Source organism: Salvelinus namaycush, chromosome 38 (assembly GCF_016432855.1).
Source record: "Salvelinus namaycush isolate Seneca chromosome 38, SaNama_1.0, whole genome shotgun sequence".
Taxonomy (NCBI): domain Eukaryota; kingdom Metazoa; phylum Chordata; class Actinopteri; order Salmoniformes; family Salmonidae; genus Salvelinus; species Salvelinus namaycush.
Window position 1 is genome coordinate 8,033,878 of NC_052344.1, and position 10,208 is coordinate 8,044,085.

Sequence of the window (10,208 nt, forward strand, 5' to 3'; positions counted from 1 at the left end):
AATAGTAAAGCATTATGATAATAAAGTACATTCAAACCAAAACCTTTGAAAAAGTTTCATACATTCACGGTCTTCACAGCTTTTTTATTACTAGAGGAGGAAATGGTTTTCAAGTATTGTACAATTTCATTCTTAAAGATGATAAACAATTGTTTTCTATTCATACATTTACAATTATAGCTACATTTGTACATGTATATTTATGAATATGACATTTTACTAATCATAATGACATGGCAAATGCTGGTGGGCGTGTTACATGCTCATTACGGCAGCTCACTAAATAATCGCACTTGCGCAATAGCCATGTCACAAATAATCAACATGGCGACGTCCTTACAGCGCCTTACCTCCGCTGGGAGATATCTTGTAAAACGGAATTTATTGAAGAGTAATGTCTTAACCAGGGTAAGTCTCGATATCCAGAAGGGTGACAATTTTAGCCTGTAAACCTTGGTAGAATTATCAATAACAGATACTTAGCTAACTATAGTAGCTAAATAAGAGGGATATCCAGGCAGCATTGCCTGTGTTCTGCAGGTCCTGAAGCTTTGATGAAGTATAATAATTCCTTCTAGTGATAATTGACTCTGCGTGTGAAATGATCACACAACTTACTTCAAACCAGTAGCATTACCTAGATATTTGTTTTCATAGTCTAGACTAGAATAAACTGTAATGCCCAGCCAAGTAAAACTTGCAAATGCGATCAACGTTCTCCTGTAGCTAGCTAACGTTAGTACCGTTAGTCGCTAATAGTACTCACTCCCACCCTTCTCATTGCAGTCCATAGTTGGATCACACAGACTATTGGCTACACAGACCGCCAACCAAGTGATGTTAAATGTCCCTGAAACCAAGGTTACCACCTTAGAAAATGGACTACGTGTTGCATCTGAGGATTCCGGTCTTTCGACTTGCACGGTGAGTAACAGAGACCCTCCCACTGTTAAGTACAATCTATCTACTATATAGTAGTGTGCTGAAGTCGGATGTCATCAATTGGTGCCTTGCAGGTTGGACTCTGGATAGATGCAGGGAGTCGTTATGAGAATGAGAGGAACAATGGCACTGCTCATTTCTTGGAACACATGGCTTTCAAGGTTAGATGACAAGTGCTACATTCACTGCAAATCGCAACCAAAGTTCCATTACCAACTTTGATACCGTTTGACATGTCTGTTCATCTGTGATGTGCGTCTGGCAGGGTACAAGGAAGCGCTCCCAGCTTGACCTGGAGCTGGAGATTGAAAATATGGGGGCCCATCTGAATGCTTACACCTCGAGGGAGCAGACTGTGTATTACGCCAAAGCATTCACAAAGGATCTTCCCAGAGGTATGACCACTGACTGTATAGAGATTTGCTCCACTGTCTTGTCACTGAACTGTGTGTGGCCACAGATGGATAGTGGACATTTTGCTATAAGTGTAGCAGAGACCGTTTATAATGCTTGTTCTCCAGCGGTAGAGATCCTGGCAGACATCATCCAGAACAGCACATTGGGGGGAGCAGAGATCGAGCGAGAGCGAGGGGTCATCCTCCGAGAGATGCAGGAAGTAGAGACCAACCTGCAGGAAGTGGTGTTTGATTACCTCCACGCCACAGCTTATCAAGCCACAGCGCTGGGCAGAACCATCCTGGGCCCTACGGAGAACATCAAGTAGGACTGTCTCACCTGGGGCCTGGGTTCATGACGGCACAGAATGGGAAATGTTTTGCAACCGAAAACAAAAAAATCTGCATTCCTTATTGGACCAGGAAGCCTAGTCCCACACGGATACAGTCTGTTTTCTTCCGTTTTGTGCCTAATGAACATAACCCAGCTCACGAGAGAACAATGTTACAGAATGTTAACATAGAAATGTACTGTGCATAACAGGTATGATTGCCTGTCATACTGAACAGGGCATCCGGTTAACTATTCCATTACCTTTTATATCTGCAATGTTGTGAATTGCTCACTACTGAATAATATACCCCTAGACTTGGTTATTCCTGTCAACTCAGATCAGTTTGCTTCATAGAAACCACAGGGGATATGCAGTGATATTTCTGCTGTCTGTGTTTATAGAACAATAAACAGAGGAGACCTTGTTGAATACATCACTACTCACTACAAAGGACCGAGAATAGTGTTGGCTGCTGCTGGAGGTAGGTTTTCTCATCTTAAAGGGACATTTGAAAAATGTTCCAGCACCATCCCAACATTTGTGAAAATGGCATGCTTATGTTTTGTAGTAATAAAGATAAGTGTTTCTAATGACATCAACCAATTAGTAGGAAATGCCTACACAATTGGTCAAAATCACACAATGTACACTGCCATTGAGAAATAGAATCCATGGAAGATATTTTGTGCTAACATTGTCTTTCAAACAGGGGTTTCACACAATGAATTGATAGATTTGGCCAAGTACCACTTTGGGAATCTTCCTGCCAGATACAAGGGAGAGGCGCCAACTTTCCCACAATGTGACTTTACTGGAAGTGAGGTGAGACTGAAGGCCCTTATTGTTTATCTCCAACAGAGGCAAACTTGCTCCCCATGGTCAACTCCATGGTAAGGGTGACACTCAGATTTCACTTTAAAGTGTATGTCAAACTACTATGCACAAAGAAATGTTTACAAAAACACATTTACTTGAGAACAGTGCAGATGCAAAGTTTGATAACAAAATGACAAACTGTCATTCTCTTACTTGAACAATGAAAATGCAAAGTTTGGTAAGTGTTTAAAGTAGTCTTTGTGCATAAAGGTATATGGTTTGTTTAACTTTGCAGTAGTTGGTTTTTGTTTAATGTGGAATTTCCCCTTGTATATTGGCCAATTTGATTACGTTGTTGTTGGTTAGATCCGAGTTCGTGACGACAAGATGCCCCTGGCACACATTGCCATTGCTGTGGAAGCAGTGGGCTGGTCGCACCCCGATACCATTCCCCTTATGGTGGCAAACACACTCATCGGCAACTGGGACCGCTCCTTTGGTGGGGGTGTGGTAAGTTCTCATGTTCCCAGGCATCAGGACTCCTTCCAGGTCGATTCCCCCTCTTACCATCTGTGTATTGACCTTTGCCAGAATCTCTCCAGCAAGCTGGCGCAGATGGCGTGCCAGGGCAACCTGTGCCACAGCTTCCAGTCTTTCAACACCTGTTACACTGACACAGGCCTGTGGGGACTCTACATGGTGTGTGAGCCTGGCACCATCAACGAGATGATGCACTTCGCCCAGCTGGAATGGTGAGCACTGACTGAGCCCAGCTGTCACCTGAGTGGGCAGTCAAACCAAGCTGGCCTGGTTATGCTGGAACAGGGCTGAAAATGACAATGTGAAAAAGAATCTGACCCAGCATAGTTTGGGTCAGCACGGTAGTGTGAAAGGGGGTTGCCGCTCAGTTCATACTATGACTTCTTTCCATTAAATTTGACTGACGTTTACTTTTGTTTACCTCAGGATGTCACTCTGCACTAGCGTTACTGAGAGCGAAGTTGCAAGAGCCAAGAACCTCCTCAAGACAAACATGCTTTTGCATCTTGATGGTAAGGCCACATGATCAGGGTTTGAATTACCAATGGACTTTTGGGGGTACCCACAGTCTATCTGCGGGCACATTGACATTTCAATTCTTATGGAGGTATTTAGCCAGCCACCCTTTAATTCAAACCCTGCCAATGATCATAAAATCAAGTTGACCTTTTTTCTAGGATCCACCCCAATCTGTGAGGACATCGGCAGACAGATGCTTTGTTACAGCCGTAGGATCCCTCTGCATGAACTGGAGGCCAGAATTGATGTGAGTAAATGAATGTTTCGATGCCAAATGTAAGCTGTGATTAACATAGCAAAGACACTTGTGGACTGTATTGGGAAATTGCAGTGTCTTTATTTGAAATATTTTTATGTCCCTCGAAGGCCATAGATGCAAAGACCATCAAGGACGTGTGTACAAAATACATCTATGACAAATCGCCTGCCATCGCAGCAGTCGGTACGTTGTGATTTCTATTCTTATTGACATCGAGAACAGATTCTAATTCATCCTGTTTACTGGCATTCCCCCCCTCCAAATTAAGGCCATTAGGGGTCGTCAAAGTTATGCAATTTCAGCTACAAATATACACACTTCATTTATGTTGCCAAAACAATAGATACAATATTGCAGTCAGTCAAGACCTTACCTGTGCTGCTAGGTCAGAACAGTGGAATTGAACTGTTGAAGGTTGACTACTTACAACACTGGTGTGGTATAAAGAGCATTCAGTACATTTCCCTCTTGTTTCAGGACCAATCGAGCAGCTCCCAGACTACAACCGAATTCGCAGTGGGATGTACTGGATGAGAACCTGAGAATTGGCGCTCTCTTTAGATACTTAGGAAAGTTAATAACAGCGAGCAGCCAACTGTACAGTATATCAACTTTTACAAACAGAGTTTAAGTTGTGGTTTCTTTTAATTTTATTATAAAATAAAGACCAACACAATAATGTTAAAAGAAGAACAGGGATGTTTGTCTTGTCATTTTTTGCTTTTACTGCCAACTTGTTCCTGGGCGGCCTTCTTGGCTTTGACCATCTCCACCAGTTCCTGTAGGAGAGGAGAACTAGCTTTAGGCAGGCATTCAATCTGATCAGCGCTAGATCCCTTTTAAAAGGTCACTGGACATGTGCTCTATGCGGCGTTTACCGTGAATTCGGGCTCCACAAACATGGGAACAATGCCTTTAAAAAGGTGCATAGCAGACTAAACGCGATCAGATTGTATCCCAGCCTGTATACTGTCATCTAAATTGTACATACAAACAGGGATTGAAACCACACACAGAAGGATCAATGATAACAAGGCCCAGCTTACCTTATATCTCTTCATACAGTCCTTCTTGGTACGTCCAGGCACAGCTGCAGCGATCTTCTCCCACCTCTCCTTGGTGCTGACTGGGTAGGTCTTCAAGGCCTGCTCTAGCAGCTTCTGCTCCTCTGTGGTCCAGGATGCAGTGTTGGCTTCAGCACCTGAAGCAGTGAGAATTGAAGAGGACGGTGAATGGCTAACACTAGGAAACATATCCAGAAAGAACCCGGAGTCACTACTACACCCCCCCCCCCCCCCCCCCCCTCCATCCCCATATTGCTTAATCAGATCCTTAAGTGTAGAAAGTATGGAGTCAGTGACAAAGTACTTTCAGTCATGGGTATAAATCCAATGGGCTTTTGTGCAAGCAAAAATTCACTACTAAATGACCACTCACCGTCGAATCTCTCAGAGGGCACTGCGTTGTCCACTGTCTGGGGCACGGCTGCATGCTCTTTGTTAAACTTCTCAAAGGCCTTCTTGTTAATCTCATCTTTCTGCCCGGGTTCTGAAAAAGTGGCAATAAAGTCAAGTGTTTTGCAGAGAATTACACTGACAAAGACTCCTACATCTGGTGACATGACAGTTGCTCACCAAGCTTTTGTAAGTTCTTGGCTTTGTTGATGACATCTTTGGCTGTCCTTTTGATGCCACTGGTGGAGTGCAAGTTCATGTAGTTGGCAATGACTTCCCATCTACAGGATAGAAAACAAAAGACGAATCGTTTAAAGTAAAAGCTTCATGAACAGAAATCTGCTTCATGAACAGAACACAGCCAAGTTCATTAGGCAAACATTGCAGATATAAATGTAATGAATATTGAACTTGTACCATTTATAACCTCACTGTACCATTGTTTAAATGAAAGTGCCGGTTTCCCATGAGCAGTAAAACATGTCAATACAGAAATGTCATGAATAGAGTGGATTCCTTATTCTACATATGAGAAGCAAGTTCATTATATATGTATTTTTAGGCTTGTTTGTTCTACTTCAACATTGTGTCCTGTTGAACGCAGCCCTGGGAGGGTACCTGGCGTTGGTTCCAGCAGGGAACAGGTTGACTGCTTTGATGAGCAGCGGGAGCTCTTCCTCATTCCAGCCCTTTCCACCACCCCCGCCTCCTCCGCTGGCCTGTACGGTAGTGCGGACAGCTTGCCTGGCCTGCACCTCCGCATCCTTCTCCTTTTGCAGCTGGGCATTCACCTCTTGCACCTGTACATACACACAAAACAATGTCAGTGGTACAGATGGAAGCTGTGTACCATATTTACACCCAGTCATCATGCGGTGCCGGTCTCTACCTGCTTCTCCACCGCTACCTTGCCCTCCTCCTTTGAACCCGATGCCAATCCTTCATTCAGGGATTGCAGACTGGAGAAAGAAAGTGATTCCCACTGTAGAGTTAAACTCCAGATTTGTATAAAGTATTACCAATAAGGCAATTTCTATTAATATCCTTTACCTCACAAGCTCCAAACGGTCACAAAGTTTCTCCACATCTTCCATCATTTTCACACTATCAGATTCATTGTCACCAAAGTAATTCCAGTTCTTCAGGGGAAAACAAAAAAAAGAGGACAGGAAAATACTAAGATGAGTTGGGTACCTTAAACAGCATTACAATCTTGCCCACTAATCAGCAAATGTTAATTAATTCCCTGGAGAGAGGCCACCCCATTCAAGCAGCACCTTGCAAGTTGTCCTCAGTTTCTGCCTCTCTTTCTTGATGGCCTTCTTTTGGATCTCCTTCTCCTTCTTGGCCTGCTGGGCAACCAGTTTGGCCTCCTCTTCCTCCTTCTCTTTGGCCAGCCGTGCAGCATCCAGCTCTGCCTGCCGAGCCTGATACCAACAGAGTCAGAAACGCATTGAAGTCTATGCAGAAACAACCTGGACACAAGGGAGAGGCAAGAATAAAACTAAATGGATGTTCTAATGTGTCGGACTGACCCGCTCCTTCTCCTCTTGCTCTTTCCTCTTGGCGTCTGCTTTGGCCTTCTTCTCATTCTCCTTTCTGGCCTTCTCGTCATCTTTGAATTTCTTTATCCTGGGATCAAGGCTGTAGGCCGTGTCTTTCAACAGAAACGCACCCAAACAGTGTCATTCCATGAACCCATCTGCCAGGTATTTCAGTTTGGAGTTAGTCATTTTCTATTGTTCAAGTAAGAACAGGTATGCATGCCTAGTGGGCCTTACCAACAAGTGTCCGTAGTCTATTCATCTCTTCCTTCTTCCTGGTGGCTCTGGCTGCACGATTCTGCTTTTCAATCCATCTCCTCTCATCACGACTGAATTCAACAGATGAAAGCATATAAATCAGACACTACTGAGAATGGAAGACACAGGCAGCCTAGCGGTTAGAGCTCTGGGCCAGTAACCGAAAGGTCCCTGGTTCGAAACCCTGAGCCGACTATGTGAAAAAAAGAAAAATAAATGGTTGATGTGCACTTGAGCAAGGCACTTAACCCTAATTTACTCCATGGGGGCACCGTACTATGGCTAACCCTGTAAAGCAACACATTCTACTGTACCTGGTGACAATAAAACATATACAATACATAAATATAAGAAAGTGCATTCCACATGGATGGTTTTGATATGACCCACCATGTTCTGATATTACTTACCATTCTGCCTTGTCCTTTTCCTCTTCATCCAAATAAGAAAACTCTCTCCATGAGTCAAAGTTGTACCTTGAGATTATGAATGGGAAACAAATTCACAATTCAAATCAATGAACAACAAATTGTGAGAAGTTGCTATACACCGCATGTCCACAATAAGTTCCAAATTCAGATTTTTTTGGGGCTGAAAGGATCTTACTTACCAAACAGAATAAAAATTATCCACATCCTCAAAGGAGGAATCCATAGTGCCAAGTTTGGGCACGTGTTTTTTGGAAGACCACCGGGCATTTCTCTCAAAAACGGGAGCATACGCCTCAAAGAAGTTATCCTTGCCTTCGCCCTTTGAGGGCACAGCGTTGTCAAAGGTAGGATCTACACTGTCAAATGCTCTTCGCTTCACAGGATCTGACAGAATTTCTATAGCTGGTATGAGATAAAAACACAAAATATTATTGTTAATAGGAGCTGAAACAGAATGTTTAGCCTCATATGATGAGATAACGTCTACTTTATTAGTCCACCAGATAGACATCTGTCAAACACACAAACACACATTCGGTTGGAGCAGAGGGCAGCTGCGGTGCCCAATGAGCAGTTTAGGGGGTTAAGTTTGATGCTCAAGGGAACATTGGCAGATATTGATGCCAGCAACCCTCTGGTAAAACAATACTATATTTCATACTATAATCATTGTATTTGTATACAGAGGGAGTACTGTGAGGTATAACACCTATCTATCTAAGACAATTATCCAAAGGGACTTTTTTTAGGATGTGCATGTGATCCCTGCGAGATTTGAACAAACCATGACCTTGGCATTGCTGACAATGTTTTTCAATGTCCTTACCTTTAGTTATGCAGGTGAAGTAGTCACCATCTCCTTCTACAATCTGCTCTCCCGCAGCTTTCCTTTTGTCAGGGTGATGCTTCAACACCATTGCCTTGTCTGTCGAAAAACATTAGACTTAATATACTGCGGTAAAACAAGCTGCTATTCTAATGAACTCTGGAAGTAATGCCAGAGAAACCTTATGGTCAACAAATATAATGTGGTTCAGAAGACGAAAACAGAACGCATGGAAATACTCACGGGCAGCTTTGATTTGTTTCTGTGTCGCCTTGTATCTCATATGAGCCAATCCAAGGACAGCATAGTGATCTTGATTCTGAAAGGAGAAACGCCAAGGGGGAAGACATCCTTTACTACGTACTCCCAAAGGTAGAATTCAATACAGTGTTCCTAACGGTTCTGAAGTGAGGTCCCACTGATATAACGTCTAACTCAGTGGCAGTCGGTGCTGTTTAAGATGAGGGAGGACGATTTCTATTACAGCATATTGGATAAGTCCCATTCATATTCCATTCACCCAGCTCAATATAACGTCAATACCCATCATGAGGTTGCTACAACAGGTCAAGAGAAAAATTTGAGTAACGCAGTGTGACACATTTAATACCGCCTTGCACACTTCTTGCATGCATCTAGCTGATCTAGGGTGTAATCATTAGTCCAACAGTTGCAAACGAGTGTTTCGATTGGACAAATTCAGGTATGTTTATCCCTGTTTCGTTTGTTTCCATTTAATGATTTTCAATAGAATCGGCAGAATGAATACACCCAACTACCTTCCAGTCTTTGGGGTCCAGTGTTCTCAGCAGGGGGAAATCCTCCAGCTGCAGCTCTTCATCCTCAGATTCCTCAGACAGCTCCTCCTCTTCCTCAAGCTCCTGGAAGGAGGCAGACACATTCCTGTTCCTCCTCTTCAGAAAAGCCTCGAACCACCGACCAACAGGTTCCACCTCGATCTGCACTGAGGCTGAGGGAGAGAGGAGGGCAACCATTATCCCCTCCATCTGGCTGCATTCTCTAAACGGAGAATAACATTCTGCAACCTATCAAACAACTTCAATTCCCTTGTTAACAAAACATACATGTTGTATGAGTAAGTGTGAGCTAGAACTGTCAAATATCCTTTAATAAGTTGAGTGGTGTCCTATTTTTTTTTTATATATATATATATATATATATATATATATATATATTTTTTTTATACAAATGATCACTAAACGTTCACAAATGAACAAAAAAATGGCCATGTTAAGTGTTATAGCTAGCTATGTGGGGCTACAGTATATGAACAAATCTGTGCAGCAGGTGTCTTTATTCCAAACTAAGATTCAGCAACAGCAAACACATGCACAACATCAATGCTGTCTCTCTTAGTAATTTAGCTAGTTAGCGTAACGATTTTCATAGACAGTAACGTTAGCTAGCTAGTAAGCTACAATGATTATATTAACAATATGAATTAAATAAGCGTAACGATTTTCATAGACAGTAACGTTAGCTAGCTAGTAAGCTACAATGATTATATTAACAATATGAATTAAATAACACTCCATACTCGTATGCGATAACTAGCTAACGTTAGCTGTTATCTGATATACCGGTAGTTAACTAGCATAGTTGCTCGCTAGCTAGCTGCATGATAGCGAATTGTGTCAGTATCAGCAGCATTTTCACTCTCATTCAATGCTTACCAGAAATGGCATTACAGTAGACGACTGTAACATCCCCTTCTAATGCTTCTATCAGCATACTGGAAAGATCTGCTATAACATTCAGCTGTGAAATGTATTCAGTTAAATGTTTTATAAAGTGCTAGTATGTCGCCCGGTTTTTTAGTGCACCACATGGGCCTGCTTTTACAAGTGCCTTACTGGGTAGACCGGGCT

At 42.7% G+C, this 10,208-nt stretch overlaps 2 protein-coding genes across 2 annotated transcripts; one reads left to right on the forward strand and one right to left on the reverse strand.

The window, feature by feature from the left end:
• Window positions 1–303: 303 nt before the first annotated feature.
• Window positions 304–4,503, forward strand: LOC120031985 (mitochondrial-processing peptidase subunit beta-like). Its single transcript, XM_038977878.1, has 13 exons — window positions 304–408; window positions 787–924; window positions 1,017–1,103; window positions 1,208–1,337; window positions 1,464–1,662; window positions 2,074–2,153; window positions 2,382–2,494; window positions 2,855–2,998; window positions 3,080–3,240; window positions 3,455–3,540; window positions 3,706–3,794; window positions 3,914–3,989; window positions 4,284–4,503. Exons 1-13 carry the CDS (start codon window positions 307–309, stop codon window positions 4,346–4,348), a joined length of 1,470 nt encoding a protein of 489 aa, XP_038833806.1. The 5' UTR covers window positions 304–306; the 3' UTR covers window positions 4,349–4,503.
• On the reverse strand, window positions 4,439–10,189 carry LOC120031984 (dnaJ homolog subfamily C member 2-like). Its single transcript, XM_038977877.1, has 16 exons — window positions 10,014–10,189; window positions 9,099–9,289; window positions 8,563–8,638; window positions 8,320–8,418; window positions 7,673–7,895; window positions 7,473–7,538; window positions 7,042–7,133; window positions 6,796–6,917; window positions 6,538–6,687; window positions 6,311–6,399; window positions 6,150–6,219; window positions 5,879–6,060; window positions 5,441–5,541; window positions 5,244–5,354; window positions 4,853–5,007; window positions 4,439–4,585 (listed from the first exon to the last, which is right to left on the reverse strand). Exons 1-16 carry the CDS (start codon window positions 10,069–10,071, stop codon window positions 4,517–4,519), a joined length of 1,854 nt encoding a protein of 617 aa, XP_038833805.1. The 5' UTR covers window positions 10,072–10,189; the 3' UTR covers window positions 4,439–4,516.
• Between the last annotated feature and the right edge of the window lie 19 nt (window positions 10,190–10,208).